This window comes from Marmota marmota, unplaced genomic scaffold (genome assembly GCF_001458135.2).
Source record: "Marmota marmota marmota unplaced genomic scaffold, marMar, whole genome shotgun sequence".
Lineage (NCBI taxonomy): Eukaryota > Metazoa > Chordata > Mammalia > Rodentia > Sciuridae > Marmota > Marmota marmota.
Window position 1 is genome coordinate 19,588,314 of NW_026000057.1, and position 21,123 is coordinate 19,609,436.

A 21,123-nucleotide genomic window follows, 5' to 3' on the forward strand; every position below is an offset into this window, starting at 1 on the left:
AGCTGATGCTGATCCATTAATGAGGACAAGGTTTTGAGAAGAAGGAAAAAGGTGCTTTATTGCTTTGCTAGCAAAAGAGAATATATATTGGAATCCTGACCCAGAGACAGTGATTGTAAATAATCAGGGGAACAGTGGTCTTTAAAAGAAAAAATGCAGGGAGGTTTAAGATGGTGGACTAGAGAAAGGTTGCATTCCTCGTTGCTCCATGGCTGAGGATCCAAGCAGCAGGAAATACTGCTTCTTAGCAGGGAGAAGTGGAGGTGTATTTCACTAAAACTTAACATTTGACAGTGAGACTGTCATTAAGGTTTAGAAATTTGGGTACATTAAACAAAAAAGAATGAATACATTGGAGCCAAACTGGTTGCTGCAGCAGTGGCAGCAGTGGTAATGGGGCTGGTTCAGCACACAGGAGGGAGAACACGGACAGAAACACAATGGAAACATTAGTATGGAAGAACCTGAGATCAGGAAAGCAGCCTGAACTCAGTGGATACAGAGCCTGCATTGTGCACTGGTGCTTGAAAAGTGCTCTGTTTCTCAACTGGCTGCAGAGAGCAGATGCAGAGCCATCTTCAGGTGACCATGTTGCAGCTGCTGCTGCAGGAGATCATAGCAAACACTGCCACACTATTTCAGTGAGCACCTACTGTGTGACTTATAGTGTACCTAGCAGAATGGAAGTGAAACAGGCACAAAGAAGATTGTACCCAGGGAGATTCAAGTCAGAAAAGTGAAGGGGAGTCAACTCCCTTCTCCTTTGAGTGTGGTATCTCATATGAGCAGTTGAACTGGAACTGGGAATCTGAACAGGGGGTGTGAATACACTTAGGGACTAAGCCTGGGAAGGCTGTGTTCCTGGGAAGCATAAAGTCTGGAGGATTGGGTCTCATGGCCTATGAGTAGAATACATGGGAACTTCCTGAGATCCAAACTCCTAACAGAGATCCACAGGGCTTAGCCCCTACACTTTCCAGAAATCATGTTGATTTAACACAAACACTGTGTATACCATACCTATGAGGGGGGATTCAATCTAAAACACTCTAGGCAGATGCAGTAGGATTGTGAATTCAAAGCCAACCTCAGCAACTTAGTGAGGTCCCAAGGAACTCAGTGAGACCCTGACGCTAAATTAAAATATATATATTTTATAGAGTCAGGGTCTAAATTAAAATATATATACTATATATATATATGGATGTGACAGTAGTTAAGTGCCCCTGGGTTCAATGTCTGGTACCAAAAATTAAAAATTAAATAAAAATAAAGCTGAGGGTATAAAGCAGTAGTAGCACACTTACTTGGCATTCCCAAGGCCCTGGGTTCAATCCCTAGCACTGAAAAAATAATACTAATAAAAATAAAATAAATAGACAGTACACTGGTTTGTACACAATTTATGACTACCTTTGAATGTTGCAAAAAAAATAAATAAATAAAACACTCTAGGACAAGTAAAAGCTAAAAGGCCCACAGATAAGAGTGGAAAAGAAATCCCTTCCAACAGATGCATAAAACCCAACATAGGAATACAAGAAATTTGAAAAAAAAAATAAGCTAACACAACACCTCCTAAAATTCATCAGCATTATAGAAAAGAAAATAAGTAACTATCATCAGCATTTTAAGAACAGTGAGCAACGTTAAGAGACCAAATATAATAATTATTGCAATTGAGGAGGGTTGTGATATGCAAGCTAATGGAATGGATAACCTCTTTGAGGAAATAATAACAGAAAAATTTTCCAAACCTGCAGAACAGATAAATATTCATCTATAGGAGGCATTCAGAATACCTCATAGACAAGATAAAAAAGGACCTCTCCATGACAAATGATAATTAAAATTCCTAACATACAGAAGAAGAGAGTTTTAAAAATCTTAGGAGAAAAATTTCAGGCCATATGTAGAGGCAAACCCATAAAAATCACTCCCAATTACATAAGTAGAATACTATTCAAATTGAAGTCTCAGATAGACCCTAGTACAATAATACTGGGTGATTTCAACACAACTCTCTCACCATTAGATAGGTCATCCAGACATAAACTCAGTAAAGACTCTATGAACTTGAAAAATAAATCAAATGAATCTAACAGACCATCTGTAGAATATTTCATCCAGCAACAGCTGGAGTGGCTAACACATCAGATAAGGAATTCAGGAGAATCCTGAATTCTATGAATAGAATACATGGGAGGTTCCTGAGATCCAAACTCCTAACAGAGATCCACAGGGCCCAGCCCCTAAACTTTCCAGAAATCATGTTGATTTAACACAAACACTGTGTATACCATACCTATGAGGGGGGATTCAATCTAGAACACTCTAGGACAAGTAAAAGCTAAAAGGCCCACAGATAAGAGTGGAAAAGAAATCCCTTCCAACAGACACATAAAACCCAACATAGGAATACAAGAAATATGAAAAAAAAAATGAGCTAACACAACACCTCCTAAAATTCATAATTTACAGGCAACTGATCCCAATGATAGTGGAGTGGCTAACACATCAGATAAGGAATTCAGGAGAATCATTATTGAAATGATCAGTGAATTCCAAGAGAAACACAGAAAAACAACTGCATTAATTAAGGAAGCCAGTGTAGAATATGAATGAGAAATTCAATAAGGAGATAGAAATATTGAAAAAGTTTCAGTGGCTCGTGAAACTTTCTTCAAAATAGACTGTATTTTAGGCCATAAAGCAACTCTTATCAAATACAAAAAAAATAAAAATGATATAATTCCTTACACTTATCAGATCATAATGGAATTAAATTGGAAATCAACATGACAATACCCTGTAAACACATGGATTTTGGACAATACTCTCCCGAATGATGAATAGGTAGTAGTAGAAATCAAGGGAGATTTTCAAAATCCTTAGACTCAAATGACAATAGTGATACAACATACCAGAACCTCTGGGACACTATGAAGGCAGTTTTAGGAGGAAAGTATATACGTATGAGTGCCTGCATAATAAAATCAGAAACATCCCAAATAAATAACCTAATGATGCATCTCAAAACCCTTGAAAAAGAATACTTCAATTATAAAACCAGTAGAAGGAAGGAAATATTTAAGATTAGAACTGAAATCAATGAACTTGAGAATATAAAACAATACAAAAAATCAGTGAAACAAAGAGTTGGTTCTTTGAATAGATAAACAGGATTTATAAGCCCTTACCAAACTAACAAAAAGGAAAAGAGAGAAAATCCAAATTAATAAAACTAGAGATGAAAAAGGGGAAATCATCATAGACATCACAGAATTCCAGTGAATCATGAGGACTATTTTGAAAACTTATATTCCAATAAATTGAAAAACCTAGAAGAAATGGATACATTTCTAAACAAATACAATCTGCCAAAACTGAATCAAGAGGACACAGAAAACCTAAACAGACAAATAACTTGTAATGAAATAGAAGCACTAATTTTAAAAAAACTTTCCAATAAGAACAACAACAAAAAAATCCCAGGACCAGATGGATTCACAGCTGACTTCCAACAAACCTTTAAAGAAGAACTAATGCCAATACTCCTGAAATTATTTCATGACCCATAGAATGGATGGAACAATTCCAAATTTGTTCTATGAAGCCAGACTCACACTCATACCAAAACCAGATAAGGACACATCAAGGAGAGAAAATTACAGACCAATATCTCTAATGAACTTAGATGCTAAAATACTTAATAAAATATTAGCAAGTTATATTCAACAACATATTAAGAAGACTGTACACCACGACAAAGTTAGTTTGATTGCAATTTGAAATGCAAGGATGGTTTAATATATGCAAATCAACAATTGTAATTCATCATATAAATAGAATTAAGGACAGAATTCACTTTGTCATCTCAATATGTACAGAGAAGGCCTTTAAACAAATTAGTTTGCCATCCATTCATGATAAAAACACTAATGAAACTAGGGATAGAAGGAATCTATCTCAACATCATAAGGATTATATATAAAAAATCCAAACCCCACCTCACTATAAATGGGGAAAAACTGAAAGCATTTCTATTAAAATCTGGAACAAGACAAGGATGTTCACTCTAACCACTCCTATTTAATATAGTACTAGAAATTCTAGATAGAGCAATTAGGCAAGAGAGGGAAAAAAAGGGATAAAAATGGGAAAAGAAGAAGTCAAAATATCACTGTTGGCAGGTGATATGATCCTATACCTAGAAGATCCAAAAGCTCCACCAAAAGACTGCTAGAGTTAATATACAAATTAGACAAAGTAGCAGGTTACAAAACCAACTTATAAATCAATAGTTTTCCTCTATTCCAACAATAAATCTACTGAGAAAGAAATCAGGAAAACATTCCAATTACAATAGCTTCAAAATAAATAAACAAAAAACCTGTAGGAATAAATCTAATCAAAAAGGTTACCAAGTCCTCCACAATAAAAATTGCAGTACATTAAAGAAAACCTCAGAAGATATAAAGACTTCCCAAGTTCATAGATAAGCAGAATTAACGTTGTTAAAATGGCCTTCCTTCCAAAATCAATATATACATTTAATGCAGTCTCCATCAAATACCAATGACTTTCTTCACACAAGTAGGAAAAACAGTCTTAAAATTCATTTGAAAAAGTAAAAGACCCAGGAATAGCCAAACCAATTTTAAGCCAAAAAGCAATACTAGTGGCATCAAAATACCTGACTTCAAATTATACTACAGAGCTATAGTAAGAAAAACTGCATGGTCCTGGTATAAAAACAGATACATAAACCAATGGAACATAACAGGATACACAGAGACAAATCCACATATCTACAGTCATCTGATCCTCCACAAAAGTGCCAAAAATGCACATTGGAGAAAAGACGCCTTTTAAACAAATGGTGCTGGGGAAACTGGCTATCCTTATGTAGAAGAATGAAGCTGGAACCTTATTTCTCATCCTGCACAAAAATCAACTCAAAATAGATCAAAGGTCTAGGAATTAGACTATGGTACTCCTAAAGAAAACTGTGCTATCCTGGAGTCAACACTCCAGCTTTCAGTGACACACAATGACTTTCTCAATAGCACACCTAAAGCTCAGAAAAGAAGGTAAAGAGTTCTTTAATGGGATGCTATCAAATTAAAAAGCTTCTGTACAGCAAAGAAAACAATTAGGAATGTGAAGAGGGAACCCACAGAATAGTAGAAAATCTTTGTTAGCTACTCTTCAGACAGAGGATTAATATACAAATAATTCAAACCCTTATACCAAATAAACAAATAACCCAGTTAATAAATGGGCAAGTGAATCAGACAGACACTACTAAAAGAAGAAATATGAATGGCTAACAAATATATGAAAATATGTTTAACATCATTAGGAATTAGGGAAATGCCAATCAAAACTACCCTGAGATTTCATCTCACACCAACAGAATGGTAATCACTATGAATACAAATAATAATGAATGATAAGATGCAGAGAAAAAAAACACTTTTATACTGTTGGTAGTGTGGTAAATTAGTATATCCCACTATGGAAATCATTATAAAGGCTCCTCAAAAGACTAGGCATGGAACCACCATATGACCCAACAATACAAGTCCTCAAAATTTATCTTGAAGAATTAATATCTTGCATGTCTTATCTTGCATATCCATGTTTATAACAGTATAATTACAATAGTCAAACTGGAACCATCCTAAGTGTAATGTGGTGTATATATATACAATGGAGTTTTATTTTACCATAGGGAAAAATTAAATTATGTCCCTTGCAAGAATATGGATGAAACTAAAAACCATTATAATAAGCAAAATAAGTTAAACTCATATGAGGAAGCTAGAAAGGAAAAGGGAAAAGAAAGGAAGTGGATCTCATGAAATCAAAGGGAGGTCAGTCGAAAAAAGGGAAGGCAGGGGAGGCAGTGAGGGAGTGAGGAGGTAATGGGGAGTAATTGTGGTCAAATTATATTATATTTTAGTATTGTTTGCATATACAGATATGTAACAACAAATCCCACCATTGTGTACAACTATAATGCAACAATAAAAAATGTGGAAAGAAATGCAAAGGCTGAACTCCAGATGTGTCCTAGTAGGAATACACTTTATTCTTTGCCTTGAGAGAGCCATTTCTTACATCTACTGGTGCTAACCCAGAAGTCTGGATTCCTACATTCCTGTGCTCAGTGAGCAAAAGGACAGATAGTGTGGCCTAGGACGGAAATCGAGTTAGAACTTCTAAGTTAGGGAAAGTGAGAGGGACAAGAAGAAGGAAAAAATTGTCAGTTTTAAAATAAGCCACCAGTGGCAGAGCAGTGAGGTTTATATTCAAAGCATGAAGTGGACTATTGTTATGTTGCCACTTCTCATGTTTTTTACTTTTGTTTTGTTCCCAAGGAAGATTTGTTTGGATCAGCTATTCCATGATTAGCACAGAGAACATACTTCATTGATGAATTTGGCTCTTAAAAATAGAACTTAGTTCCATGAACTTAATTCAGCATAATGTCTTACTCTAATTAAATCTCTCAGGGGCCCTTTTTCAGTTGTTTAATGAAGCATTTAAAAATTCATTGATACACTTAATATTCAGGTTTTTGCTTTGAAGTTTGGAGCTGCTTAAATATTGGTTTGACTTTGTCATTTGCATACTTAATTTTAAATCTTTCTAGAATTTAAATGTTTTCTTATAAGGAAATGATTAGGTAAACATAAATAATTTTGGAGTATACGGTGTTATTAAGATTTCCATTGCTGTGACAAAATACCTGAGAAATTCAACCTAGAGGAGGAAAGATTATTTTGGCTCGTGGTTTCAGAGGTTTCATTCCATGGTCAGCTAGCTCCATTACTTTTAGGATTGCAGTGGGATAGAAAAATCATATCAGAAGGACATTGAGAAAGAAAACTGATCACTTCATGTAAGTCAGAATGAAAGAGTAGAGAAGGAGCCAGGAACAAGATACACCTCTCTATAATACACCTCTAGTGACCTTCCTCCTTCAGCCAGGCCCCACCTCCACTAGCACCACAGGCCGTCACACTTTCAAGTACATGGCCTTTGAGACACATTTGATATCTGTATCCTCACCATCACATCTGCCTGGTTGATTGAAGGTCCATAACACTTTATTGACCTACCATGAACCTCACAGGCTTTGCCTATAACCAATAAGCTGCTGTGAACATTTGTATACAAGTCTTTGTAGAGACATGTAGACACATGCTTTCTTTCCTTTTGGATAAACTTGGACTGAAATGATTGATTCACTTGTTAAGTATGTTAACTTTGAAAGGAACTGACAAATTCTTTGTAAAAATTATTGCTTCCTGTGTTTGAGAAACCAAACACTGTGTCATTTAGTTTTGAAGTGGGAACTAAAGTGTGGAGAGAAAGGAGCATGTCTGTAAAACTTTCTCACTGTCAGGTATCTCAATTAAATTGCATATACTAGATATTGGGTTGTTAATGTTTTTCTCATTTCTAGAGAACAGAGGCTATAATTTCCTTCCACAGTGACTGGAAGTGAATTTTGTTTTGCTCAGACAGCACAACATACAAGTATTTTCTGTTTATTTATTTAAAAATAAAATCGTTATTCCTAGAGCAATTGAGCAACTTTTTGCCGGGGAGTCTCCAAGGCAGGGGCAGGGGTTTACAAGAGGCCTTTAAGCTGGTGTGGCTATGAACCTATATGGAATCAGATGTTTGTCCTATTTTCTTGATATTTTGTATGTGACTGTGATCTTCTGTGTTAGTAGCAGCCATCTTCCTTCAGAGGCAAGGAAATGTTGAGGATCAAATATGTTTGCATGTGGGTGAGAGCAAAATGATCAGGATCTGAATGATGACTGAGCTGAGGCCTGGAGCACTGTGCAGAATTGGAACTCTCTCCATGCTCTACACCTTCTTGTCTCTTTCTTATGTTGGTTACATTCTGGGTAGGAGAATAATAGTGGATGCAAAACTGTCATTTTTAGCTGCATGAATCAATAGAATTGACTAATGAACAGTTGAGAGCATTTTGTGAAACATAATCAAGAAAATGTTGGTACTTCAGATTTTGTGGTGAAAGAGGCAGAAAGTAACAGGAATTGAATACAGGCAGGTTTGAATAGCTGTAAAGTGCACACTGTGTGCTTATATGTTCTAGCTAGCACCTCCATGCACCATCTCCTCTAATCAAGGTTCACCTTGAGTGTGCCTGAATGGTGTACTTCTTGGCAAAGAAGGAGGTCATCATCTTGTGTTTCCTACTGTCCACACTGCACTGCATTTGCTCCCCTCCCTGTGTCTCTTTCCTTACTCATTTCCATTAGTTTTTTTGGCAATCATTTGAGAGCAGGATGTTCATGGGATGCCCCTTCACCCCCAACTCCTTCTTAGTTTGCAGAAAGAAGGACTCTTTTATGTATAATCTCCAGTTGTTTTCTGGCAGCAGCTGAGGGGAAATATAGCCTCAGAATGAAGGAAGGAGTGGTCCTCAGGGCTGCCCATCACCTTACTCCTCACATAGCTGACTGGCCACCACATCATGTCTCTGCAGGCTCATACAATCTGGTATTTTTTGTCCCATCCCCTCCTGGTGATGGTAATATTTATCACCTGGCTGTGTTGCTGTCTGCAAACTTCACCATAATGCCGCCATTTTCCTCTTTGGACATTATTAGTATTATGAGGGCAGATGCTCTGACAATGTTTCAGAATCCTGCTCCTCATTGAGCTGCAACTCACCAGCTTCAGTTCCTATTTGTGGGTGCTGTCTGGATCAGCAACACAGTGGTAGTAATTTTTTTATTTTATCATCTCATAGTTTTCATTCTAGTAGGGACATAGTTTCATTCATGGTCCTTTCTTTCATTTATTGTACTGACTCATGGATTCCTACTTCATTCAACAGCATTCAATACCAATGCATGGTTATGGTTATTTATCTTGATACACCTATTATTCCTGGTTTGGTCAGTGGAAAATCTTTCCAAGTGAGTTCCCTTTGTCCTTTTTTTATTTTGACTTATCCTCTAATTATTTGAGGACTTCCTTAGCACTGCTAGAAGTTCCAGACTCTAATGTGCATGTTGGTAAGACTTGAAATTTCACCTACTCGGTAGGCTGAGGCAGGGGATCACATGTTTGTAGACAACCTGGCAGCTTAGAGATAGCATGACTCAAAAGAAAATTTAAAAGTGGCTGTGGATGTAGTTCAAAAGTAGAGAGCTTGCCTAGCATGAATGAGACCCCACAGAATTTCCAGGCTCACAGTATAATTACCTTGCCAGACCTGGGGCCAGCTGCTGTTCATTCCTGTGGAGGATGGTATTTACAAACCAACATCTGAGTGTTTAGAATGCTCATTGCTATTGGTGTGTCATTGCTCCTAGGTTTTCTAAATGAACAGACCTAGAGAATATATGTATGCATGTACACACACACACATGTATACACATACATTTATAACATTGTTTTTTTTTAAAAAAAAAAAACTACCTCTGTGTGCGCACATGCACATGGATCTGGCCAAGAGGGGTAAAAGGAGTGGTGGGTGGAGTGATTGCTCCCACAGCACCTTGGGAGTTTTCCATCTATACTTTTCTATAATTCTCTGTATAGATTAAAAACTATGAGTTCTCATTAATGCACCAATTCCAATTGAATGAGATTTTGTTCTCAGAAATTTTATAGTCTAATGGTTGCACAAAACTAGAGCATTTTTACTGTGTTATTCTGGTGTGATAGAAGGATTAAAAAGTACAATGTCAACTTGTAACCCTAAATTGAAAGTTTTAAGATCATGGAATTTGAGAAAATGGATATGTTGAGTGAGCATGTGTATAGGGAGGTGGGATATGCTCCAAGAATGTCCTTGACACCTCTTTTCCACAAACAAAACAAAACCAAAGAATTAATCACAGTTCATTAAAATGTAATGGATGTGACAGGAATCCTTAAGGAGAGTTTTATTTCACACATTTATAATTCAGTATGTTACTTATTATGGGAGATGGACGAAGGATAAAATAGTGACAGCGTGACACAGTTCTTGTTCATAATCTCTTCACAGTATAATAAGGAGAATCAATATATACAAACACCATAAAGCAATAAACAACAGTGAGCCGTGACTATCTTTCTTCCCTCCCTCCCTCCCTTCCTCCTCCCTCCCTCCCTTCCTTCCTTTCTTCCTCCTTCCTTCCTTCCCTTCTTCGTTTATTTCCTTCTCTTTTTTTCTGTGGATCAAAGTCAGGGCCTTGTGCATGCTATGCAATCACTTTACTATCCAGCTATGTACCCAACCCTTTTTATTTAGAGACAGTGTATTGCTAAGTTTCCCAGGTGGCCTCAAATATGCTATCCTCCTACCTCATCTTCCCAAGTACTTGGGAGGCTTGGGCCACCGCACCCATCAGTGGTAGAGCTCATGCCTATCATGTGCAAGGTCCTGGGCTCAATCTCCAGTACAGGGAAGGCTTGGGGGCAGAGGGTAGGGTGGGGAGACCAGGGAATTGTGGAACTTACACTAGAACAGAGACCAGCAAAACACGTTCTGTGAGGGGCCAAATAATAAATTAGTTTGAACTTTTGGGGGCATTCAACTGGGTTGAAAATAAATTCTGCTTTTGTAGCATGGAAACAACTATAGATACTATATAACCCAACAAGTGTGGTTCTGTCTCAAACCACTGTTTATGAAGACACAGGTGACCTGCTGTAGTGTTGCTGTTTCCTTGGATAGAATATCAACTCTGAGAGGGATAGAATCTTTTTCTTTTTATTTTTCTACTTTTTTTGTTTGTTTGTTTGTTTGTTTCATTCTCAGCTCTATCCCATGTCATGGAAGAGTGTCTTGTCTGTACATCATACACACTTAATGTTGTGTTGTGTCATGGAGGTGGAATTAGCCACTGTTCTACTTTGGAACCCTTGCATTTGTGATTGTACATCATTGTTTTCTGTTAACGCTAGAGTTTAGTGTCAAAGCAAGCAAATTTATTCGTCTTAACCCATCCAAGTTCAGTTTAATTCAGAAATAATTCAGGATTACTTGGTCTTTATTTGATTAGGTATTACAAAAATCTGGAAAACTCAGGCTGGGGTTGTGGCTCAGTGATAGAGCACTTGCCTAGCATGTGTGAAGCACTGGGTTTGATCCTTAGCTCCACATAAAAATAAATAAATAAAGATATTGCATTCATCACTAAAAAAATTATAATAATATTTTTAAAAATCTGGAAAACTCTTCTGGCAGTGAAACCTTAGTAAATCTCAAACTTGTTTGGTCTTTTCAGAAGCAGAGGCTAGGTAGCTATTAATAAAAAAAAAAAAAAAGATGCACTAAGTGTTACAGGAGAACCCACTTTGACATTTCCCAGTCATTGCTATGTCTTCCCATTGGGAGGTGAAAGGCTACTAAAGAATAAGTGATATTCCTGTTACAGTTTGTTCCAGGGTTATGGAATTCTCATTGTCTCTGATGTTTCAGTGAGAGATTCCTCAGTTAGTGAGCAAAGTGAAAGGTGCATTTCACGTTAGTTTCCAGCAAGTCATAGTATAATGGTGACAGATCAGGTGCCACAAGCAAATGAATGCTAAGGCCCTCTTGGATGTGAGCACTGTGTGGAAGTTGTGCTGGGAAATTTATAACCTCTGTGGGAATCATCATCTGAGAATGAAGTAGCTGTCAGCTTTGATCTTGCATGTGGAATAAATACTGTTTTCTATGTAGAATACATCTTGACCTCTGTACAATTTTAAAGGAAGACTAGATGTAGACACCAGCATTCTGAATGGGCTAAATGAGGCCTCTGTTTCATCATGCCTGTGTACCCACAGTGGCTCTGCTATAATTTTTTTTCCTTCTTCCTACTCCATCTGAATATTCACTACCCTCATGCCTCTGTAGGAAATTTACTTATGCCTGGATGTCCTTAAACAACATCACCTGATAAGTGATGATTCCAATTCTAAAATGAGCTCTTGGACACTTAACAAAGAAGGAGCTGATCTATGGTGAGGGTGTGTTTCCTTTTCTAATTGTTGAGACTTTTCGTTAGTGTTAAGCACCTGTGATGCTTTCTTATCCTCTGGAGTGCTCCATTCTAGCTTTTCATTTCTACTTAAGATATGTTGGGTTTTGGTCTGATGAGATATTACTAGTGACATCACTACTTCTCATAGTCTCCAAGTCAGTGTTTGATGGATTGTTTAGGGCTGGCTAGGTAGCAAATGAGGTCAGTGGAAGATACTAATCATTGAACAATTCTCAGAAGCTCTCATGTACTTCTACACTATGCTGGGAGGCACTGACTTTACTGGAGAGAATCTGTTACTTATTTCAAGGAACTTTTGATGTTGCTGCTGGGGATGGAGCCCATGGCCTCCTGCATGCTAACTGCTGTCTCTGCAACTGATCTATATTCCCAGGACAATTTCAAGGAATTTTTTGGATGTGTCATTTTCCAAAAGGGATAAGTGATTTAGAGAATAAATGGAAGGAATTTAGAGGAACCTAGCCATCTTTCTTGTAGGTATTGACTAGGACTGACGTCTTTGGTATACTGAACTTCTATTAATCATCAATTCTATTTTTTTCTCTTTGATTTGGTACTTGTTTACTGTTTGCTATTTCATCAGACTTTCTTGAGTGTATTCAGTGCAGACTGCAAAGTAATAGAGAATGAAATGAAACAATGAGTCATTTTTTGTGTTAAAATGGAATAATGAGTCATTTTTTGTGTGTGTGTTTCCAGTGGGATCATGAAACCTGGCCTCAATGCCATCATGGGACCCCCAGGTGGAGACGAATCTTTGTGAGTATAACAAAATATAAATAAGCTTTTTCTGTGCAATTTTGGTATGCTTTTTAAAAAATCACTTTACAGCTGGGCATGTTGCTGCACACCTGCAATCCCAGTGGCTCAGGAGACTGAGACAGGAGGATCACGAATTCAAAGCCAGCCTTAGCCAAAACAATGCACTAAGCAACTCAGTGAGACCCTGTCTCTATGCAAAATACAAAATAGGGCTGGGTATGTGGTTCAGTGGTTGAGTGTCTCTGAATCTCTGGTACCAAAAAAAAAAAAAAGAAAAAGAAAAATCACTTTACAGAGTAGGTGTTGGTTAAGCCTTTGCTGTACATTTCCAATCTGGTCCTATGTGCTGGAGATAACATGCAGTCAGACTGGCTTATCCCAAGGACCAGAAAGTCCTATTAGGCCACCTTCACTCACACAGCATAAAAAGTGATTGACATAAAGTTGTTGGACATATTATAAAGCAATGTGGATGAAAAAGTAGGGAATAATATTAAAAGTGGGGAGAAGAACTGATACAACAGCTAGAATGATATCACTGTCCTAAAAAAGGGCATACTGCCATTCCTCTCTACCTTTCCATTTAATTCCACTGTCAATCTTTCGTTGAAGATAAATCTTAGAAAAAGGAGCACATTGCCTGGTTGGATCTTCTAAGGTCAGACAGCCGGGGGAATCACTTGAGAGGTCTGTGCTGGACAAGCTAAATTTTTCTTGCATTTTTATTTTTGAGCTTTTTGTAGTAAGTACATAATGAAAAGGAAGGTGACAATTGTGTACCTATATGGGTATAGATAAAATTTTAGTTATACCATGTACTTCTTGACTAGTACATTTTCCAGTGCACAAAATTTGGTTTCAGGATAACTAAGTGATATGGCCTGAGGTGAGAGAAAAAAAATAACTCAGAAAATATCTGTCTTTTTATAGGTTGTTAGATATCTTAGCTGCAAGGAAAGATCCATGTGGATTATCTGGAGAAGTTTTGATTAATGGAGTACATCAGCCTGCCAATTTCAGATGTAATTCAGGTTATGTGGTACGAGTAAGTATCAGTGAGTTTGATTTTTATGTTTCTTCCTTTTCTATGTGGGAAAGAACCTTGGATTGTCATTTTGTGTGCTCCCAGATGAATACCTGACATGCTCATGAAACCATCTTTCTGTACAGTAGGTCTTCATAAAATTCCATAAGATTGATAGTGGAATTAATGGAAAGGTAGAGAGGATCCACAGTATGACCCTTTTAGGATAGTGATATTCTTGCTGTTGTATCACTTTCAAAAGTGTCTGCTGTTATACTTTTTGCCTTTCCTTCAAATTTCTGATTCCTCTAGAAGATGCCTTTGGTAAATCATCATGCAAAACAGTGTGAGTCATCATAATTACATGTGCTTCATGTGGCTGTGCATTTGTGAATGAAATGACTGCCTTGGGCTCTGTAGCTGTCTGTATGGGGGATGACTGTAGTTCACAGAGTTAAAAGTTCCCTAGAATGTTACATTGCGTATGTTTCTTCTGGATATTAAGTTACATACATCAGAGTGATGGTCTTAGAAAAAACTCTTTGTCTCATTCAAATACTATTTGTCTTAAGGATGATGTTGTGGTGCACACCCTGACAGTAAGAGAAAACTTACAGTTCTCAGCAGCTCTTCGACTACCAACTATGACAAATCATGAAAAAAATGAGAGGGTTAATGATATTATGGAAGAGTTAAACCTGGATAACATGGCAAATTACAAGGTAATGTGGGGGAAAAAAAACCTGATCAATCATAGCCAGAAAAAGGATCCCTGTGTAGATAATATGACCCTTAATCATAAATGTCCTATAATATACATGGTCAAAAGTGGCTGCTTTTTTTAACAATGAGAAAAGCAACTAGTTGCGTACTGTGAAGGGGGAAACTAAGTGGGAAAACAATCATAATGATGGTCAAATCCCAAGAATGAAGTGTGTACAGCTTTTTCCATACAGTTGTCATTGTATGTACCCTCATTGTCAAGTTATGGCTCATTTGATGTCTTTGCATTAACTTTTCTTCTTCCCCTTTTAGCTTTTCTTTTCCCTCTTTTCCTCCAGTGTTTTTTTTTTTTTTTAAGTATAATTCTGGAATTGATTAATGATGAGAATCCCAGGATTCTTGCTCTCTTTCACTTTTGTGTAATTTGTCTTTCAAAATTTATCCATAAACAGTAGGATTTACTTTTAATTTTTGTAGTGTTCAAGTTATTTTTCTATAGTATCTCTTTAGCAGTTTTCTCTGTCCTCACCTCTTTTCTTCTCTTCCTTCTTCCCTTTCTCTTACTATTGTATTTCCAGAATCTTACATGTCAGACTTTTTTAGGATTGAGAAATAGAGTGGTGGGCAAGAGTGACAAAGATTGGACAAAGTAACTCTTCTGTTTATGGACTGTGCAGGATCAGAGAAAGATGAGAAGAGAGTGAACTTGACAGGTGAACACTCCATACAGAAGTTTTGCTGAGCAGACATTTTTGGATCTTTGGGTGATAATGAGCTGTTTTGAATGTAGTTGCTCTGGTTTAATCTGCTGTGATCTCCCTTCCAGGAGGCAATGATGACTGCAGAAGAGCCTTCTGTTGGCAGCTGCTTCCTGTTGTACTTACTTATAGTTTTTATGTGAAATATATTTGTTTGAAAAACCCTATGATACCACCATTTTCCACATATTTTTGCTTTGTGACTTATTGAGTTGTCATTATTTTGGCTTTATTTATTGAACTATTGTCTTTCCACTTTGGTAGCTTCTTTCACTCTATTCTATTTTTTAAGGGTTTTTTTTTTTTTGTACTTGTAGATGGACAGCATGCCTTTATTTTATTTTATTTTATTTTTATGTGGTGCTGAGGATTGAACCCAGCACCTCCCACATGCCAGGCAAGCAATCTGCCACTAAGCTACAGCCCCAGCCCTCATTCTATTCTTTATCATTAAGCACTCACTGCCTTAAGTTTCTCAATTCAATTTCCAGGAAAAATATACAGATACAGCTTGAATTATTAAAATTCATAAATTTGATTGAAATAATTTTGATTTTTTACTTTTTATGATGTTTTAAGCATTACAAAAATGCTAAGAAGATAGTCTGATTACTATGACATAATTGTTGAACGATTCATATAGTAGTATGATTACTAAAAAAATTCATGCAGGTTTCTCAGTTGTTAACATCTTCTCTCATAATTACAACTGATGTTTCTTACTGAAGTGTTTTTATAGAAAGTTATGTGAGATTTTATACTTGAATATTTATTAGGTATCTAGAAAAAAAGCAAGGACACTTGCCTACCTTCCCCAATACCATTATCAACTAACAAATCAAACAATATCTTCATGGCACCTGCAATACCAAGAGCATCTTCGTTCACATTTCCCAAGTTACCTCCACATGTTAAAGTTCAGTTATCGATAGAATCCAATCAAGGGCCACAAGTAACATCTGAATATTATCTTTTTGGAGACTCTTAGATTCACCATTGTTTCCCAATTCCTGCCTCCCCCAAGCCTTCCTAGTCCTCTAGCCATGAACAATGACCCTGACTGGTTGAAAACATTGAACCAGTTGCTGGGTGGAATATCCCACTAAATGGATTTATCCTAAAGAATGAATTAGGAATTCTATGGTGAGTCAGGGAAAGCCTTGTGGTGATTAAAATGAAACAAATATGGTACAGTAGAAAGTGAATTTCTCTGGCTCCAAGTTCACCCTCTTATTGTAAGTGTACTGGGGAATTTGGGTGGATGTAGTGGGCTGAGGGTGTTGACAGAAGACTAATCAATTACTAGTGATGCTTCCCCTTTTCCTCTTCTGTCTTTATCTCTGTTTTATACTGCAATTTCACTATGTCAGGGCCATCTGCATTAGTGTTCTAAGGCACTGTCTTAAAACTATATATTTGACTTGATAAGGACAAAAATATTAAGAGTCTGGACTTTCTATCAAGTCTAGCTTCTTAGCAGCTCTGTCCTAAGCCTCAGTTTACCTATCTGGTAAAAGAGAACCTCCTCTTTCTCAGGGGCCTATTTCCTTGATGTTCAAAATCATGAGGATAATGACATAAAGTTTTCCTAGCAAGGCTGGCACAGGTTAGTTCAACAAAAGAGAGTGACTTTGGTAGTTTTCTGTTGATAATGACAATAATCTGTGTTTTAGGTTAAATCTAGAGAATTGAAAAAAAGGACTAGTATAGCTGTGGAGCTGATCACTGATCCTGCCATTTTGTTCCTGGATGAGCCAACAAATGGTCTAGACCCAAGCACTGCAAATACTGTTTTTTCACTCCTGAAAGGGTAAGTGTTACAGGAACATTTTTTTTTCTATTTTCAATCACTTCTATGTACAGGTGTTCTTATTGCAGGGGATTCTGAAGTAAATTGCAGGGTTTTCTTTGCTAGAGAAAAACAGTCAATTAAAAAACAAGTAGTAACAAGAAAGCTTAAACAAGAGCTTGGGAAAGAAGGCTGTGGTGGGTGTGGGGAGCTCTTTTAAACAGCATGAGGGTCAGGGAAGACCACAAGCATGGGCATGTGAGCTGGAGGAGAGGGAATGGACCTGAAGGTCCTGCAGAAGAGAGTTCTGGTTGGAAGGAGTACCCCGTGGCCCTGAGGTAGAGTATTCCTTGTCGCGACCCCTCGCCGGCAAGGGTAAACACGACACAGGATTCTTCCTTCAGCAGTTTATTCAGGCCTTGATTCATGTATCATCTTCTAGTGACCCGTCGCCGAGCACCCAAGCACAGCCTAATAAAGCCTCCAGCATACCAATCTTAAGCTGCCACGTGGACCTTTCTCATAGGATGGGAAGGGATTGCGTGCCAATTCTCCATAAAAGGAGTTGTTTATCACAGGCCACAGTGGAAGCCGGCGCCATCTTCTAATGGCGGCCACGGTCTAATTAGAACGGCTCACCACAGTTCCCCCTTCTGTTTTATAAAACAATGCAGGCGAAAGTAGAGGTCCTATCCCACTGTGCAGAAGTGGCTGCAATGTATGGTTCAGTCCTAAGGAGGGCCCTTCCCTAGACCTGGTCCCATATCAGCCGACGCCTTTTTTCGTAGGGCGGGGCATGGACGTAAAACCCGCATGCAATAGGACATGCTTTCCTTGAGGTCCGTTGAGGGATCACTCAAGTGCAGTGCCTTGCCTCGCATCCTGCATCGTGACGACGGCGAGAAGTAGGATAACACAGATAGCCTGGTAATAATGACAAAATTTAAGTTGGCAACACAATCCCTAAACCCCAGAGGAAGGTAAAAGGTCTATAGCGGAGAAGAAAGACCAGTCCTGAAACCCATCTGCGTGCAATGGTAACAAGACCTGCAGAGTGCAAGGGCTATTCAGCACTGGAAGAGAATAAGGAAGAGGACATGCCAATCCCAGTGCAATGTGAAACTCACTTGGGGTGCAATGGCCATGCCCAGAAATCACTGTTTAAGATGTACAAGCCAGATTTGTGGAGAAATGCCATTTTCTAAGGCCGCAAGAGCCTGTACAATCATAGCCTTTTCTTGTGCATGGCGAGTTTTAAGGCGACAGAGAAGCCACAAACAAAGTATAACACCGAAGCAACACATTGCCCCAAAAATGCCCACTCCCACCCATTCCTTAAAGAAGGAAAAGGCAGAGGATAGCCAACTGGTGAATTGACCCAAAGTCACTGGTTCGACACGGGTACTATTCAAAACAGCAATCTGAGTTAGTTGAGACTGGATCAAGTTTTCTGCTTCCATGGACCAGGTTCCGGATAGATACTCCCCGATGATGCGGGAGGCATTTCTGGAATCATTAAATCTGACAGAGGTTATACATAAATGCGCACGTTGATCGACACAACCCAAATGTACTAGATCAAACAACTCCTCAACTTGAGCTTGAAGCAGATCTATCCTTTGATTAGCAGCCAGAATCCCAGATAAAATGTGTTGATTAATTCTACTTTGAGATTCAAGTATGGTGGATGTTTGTTGAATAACCTGATTAATAGTGGCAGCAGTTTGTACCTGGCTGGCCATGGCTACTCCAGCTGTAACTGCTGCAGCAGCAGATACCGCCACAGCTGTCACTATAGCTGCCGTAATTCCAAAATCTCTACGGGCTCTAATCAGTTCAACAATAGGAAAAGACTCTGGATCTGCAGTAACCGGAATCGGGACAAAGGTCGGAACTTTCATAACCACTGCCGTAGTCCAGGAGCCATTCCAACACTCAGACAAATAGCAGGTAATATTAGAACAATTAAGCATCCCCTGTGATGTATCATTAGCCAAAATAAACAGGAACGGAGATTGGAGACAGACTGCTGCGGAGGGTAATGTAGCATTAGATAATTGTGAATTATTTGCAGAAATTTTAAGCCTCCTACCTCGCTCCGAGTCTTGGGTACTGCCAGAAACATTAAACAGCCAACTTTGGACTCCTCGTAATTGAGCCAAAGCGGAAATATCAGCTGTGGCTCCCTTTTCATTGGAAATCAACCATTGAAACCAAGACCAACCTGCTCCTATAGAGGAATTATTGTTGGAAGAATTATACAAGTATCTTTTAAGAGAGGGGGAAAGGGAGAAACCTTTAGCGACCTGATGTTTCTCCCAAGAATGATCTTGGCAAGGCGTGAATGTTGGGGGGAAGCCACACTCAGGAGTGCAATAAGGAGAAGCCTTAAAATGAGTGGCATTAGAGGTCTGATTAGAAGGAGACAACGGAATTAACACCTGGGAAGTAATGGCCAGAGTGGTAATATTAAGCTCAGAAGTATTTGTCAAGCTTCCTGAGCCCTGGTTTTTCCCTGAGCTAATTTGTAGGAGCACTGCACCCAAAACTCCCTGCGAGATCCGACTGTACTGCAATGGGTCCTCCCAGTTAGTCAAGTTCTTAAGTTTTAAATGGATGCAATCACCCTTGGAAAAACTGAAGCAAAAAACTCCTGTGAGATTGATGCTGGAGAGATTGAAGGACCGATCTTGGTCCCCTCTAGGGGAAACACAAGGAGCAGACATCTCACATGAAGTAGAAAAAAGAGTGGGGAGAACACTAGAATTGCTATGAACCGGCATCGGCATTGGCCACGTTCGAGCTACCGCCCACCACTGCATTGATGTCCCCTGTACCATCGATATCAGCATTAGAACCAGGACACTCAGTAGAAGGATGGTCCTCATCATGAGATTGTTGTAGCGCCTCCTGTTGTTGGTTGATTGATGTCGGGACTCTTCTTGTCAGGCGTTCTGGAACCCACACCGGCTCCGTCCGGTCCTGTGGGAAAACACAGACGGAACCTCGTGCCCATGCCAGCACGGGATCAGGCCCATACCATTGTCCAGAAAGTACATCTTTCCACTTAACGTGCCCAAAGTTCGGGGCAGAGGGCGAACAGTGCCTAGTCGCAGCAGAGCGCCCTTGGATGTCCAAATTCAAGAAATTAATAGTAAATAGAGCCAGGGAGAGGCGCTCTTTCGGGGTGTGGCCTAAGCCAATTCCCCCTTTTTGTTTTATTAACATCTCTTTTAGAGTCTTATGAGCACGCTCTACAATACCCTGACCTTGTGGATTGTAAGGTAAACCATGGACAAGCTGGATACCCATCTGGCTGCAAAAGGAAGAAAATTGTCGTCCAGTATACGCTGGACCATTGTCCGTTTTAATGGTCTGTGGTAAGCCCCATGCTGCCCAGGCTTCCAAGCAATGCGTGATAACATTTCCAGCCTTTTCACCAGACAAAGCAGAAGCATGGATAATGCCAGAACAAGTATCCACAGACACATGGACATACTTAAGCTTGCCAAAGTCAGGGATATGAGTGACATCCATTTGCCATATTGTTAAAGACCGCAAACCACGAGGATTTACGCCCACAGAAGGAGGATGATGCAAAATGACGCAATTAGGGCAATCCAAGACAATCTGGCGAGCATCAGCACGGGAGATAGTAAAGCGCTTTTGAAGTGCTCGTGCATTAACATGAAATTTACTGTGAAAGTTTCTAGCTTGGTCTAAGGAGGAAACGAGGAACATCCAAGAAGGACGAGTAGCAAGGTCAGCTTGGGCATTGCCAGCAGAAAGAGCACCCGGTAAACCTGTGTGAGCTCGAATATGCAAAGGGTAAAAACAGGCGGAGCGATTCCAAATCAGTGTTTGAAGATGGAGAAAAAGGGAAGACATTACTCCTGATGTGTGTATGGGACCCACTGCTTCCAACACCTTTAAAGCTTGAACTACATAAATAGAATCTGAGATTAAGTTAAAAGGAAATGGACATTGTTCAAATACTTTTATGACAATTTGTAACTCCACCCATTGTGG

At 38.7% G+C, this 21,123-nt stretch overlaps 1 protein-coding gene, 1 long non-coding RNA gene and 1 pseudogene across 2 annotated transcripts in view; 2 read left to right on the forward strand and 1 right to left on the reverse strand.

The window, feature by feature from the left end:
- Positions 1-7,118, reverse strand: part of LOC107141303 — a 32,732-nt gene extending 25,614 nt beyond the window's left edge. The window contains exon 1 of the long non-coding RNA XR_001503415.2: positions 7,081-7,118. This is a non-coding gene — a long non-coding RNA (uncharacterized LOC107141303). The remainder of the gene's footprint in view (positions 1-7,080) is intronic.
- LOC107141129 (broad substrate specificity ATP-binding cassette transporter ABCG2-like) overlaps positions 1-21,123 on the forward strand; it is a 114,023-nt gene that overhangs the window by 66,018 nt on the left and 26,882 nt on the right. The window contains exons 3-6 of the mRNA XM_048813855.1: positions 13,731-13,845; positions 14,397-14,551; positions 16,735-16,750; positions 16,979-17,115. Of these exons, the coding sequence (XP_048669812.1) occupies positions 13,731-13,845; positions 14,397-14,551; positions 16,735-16,750; positions 16,979-17,115 (423 nt within the window). The remainder of the gene's footprint in view (positions 1-13,730; positions 13,846-14,396; positions 14,552-16,734; positions 16,751-16,978; positions 17,116-21,123) is intronic.
- The window catches only part of LOC107141308, a 303,686-nt pseudogene continuing 294,985 nt past the window's right edge, over positions 12,423-21,123 (forward strand).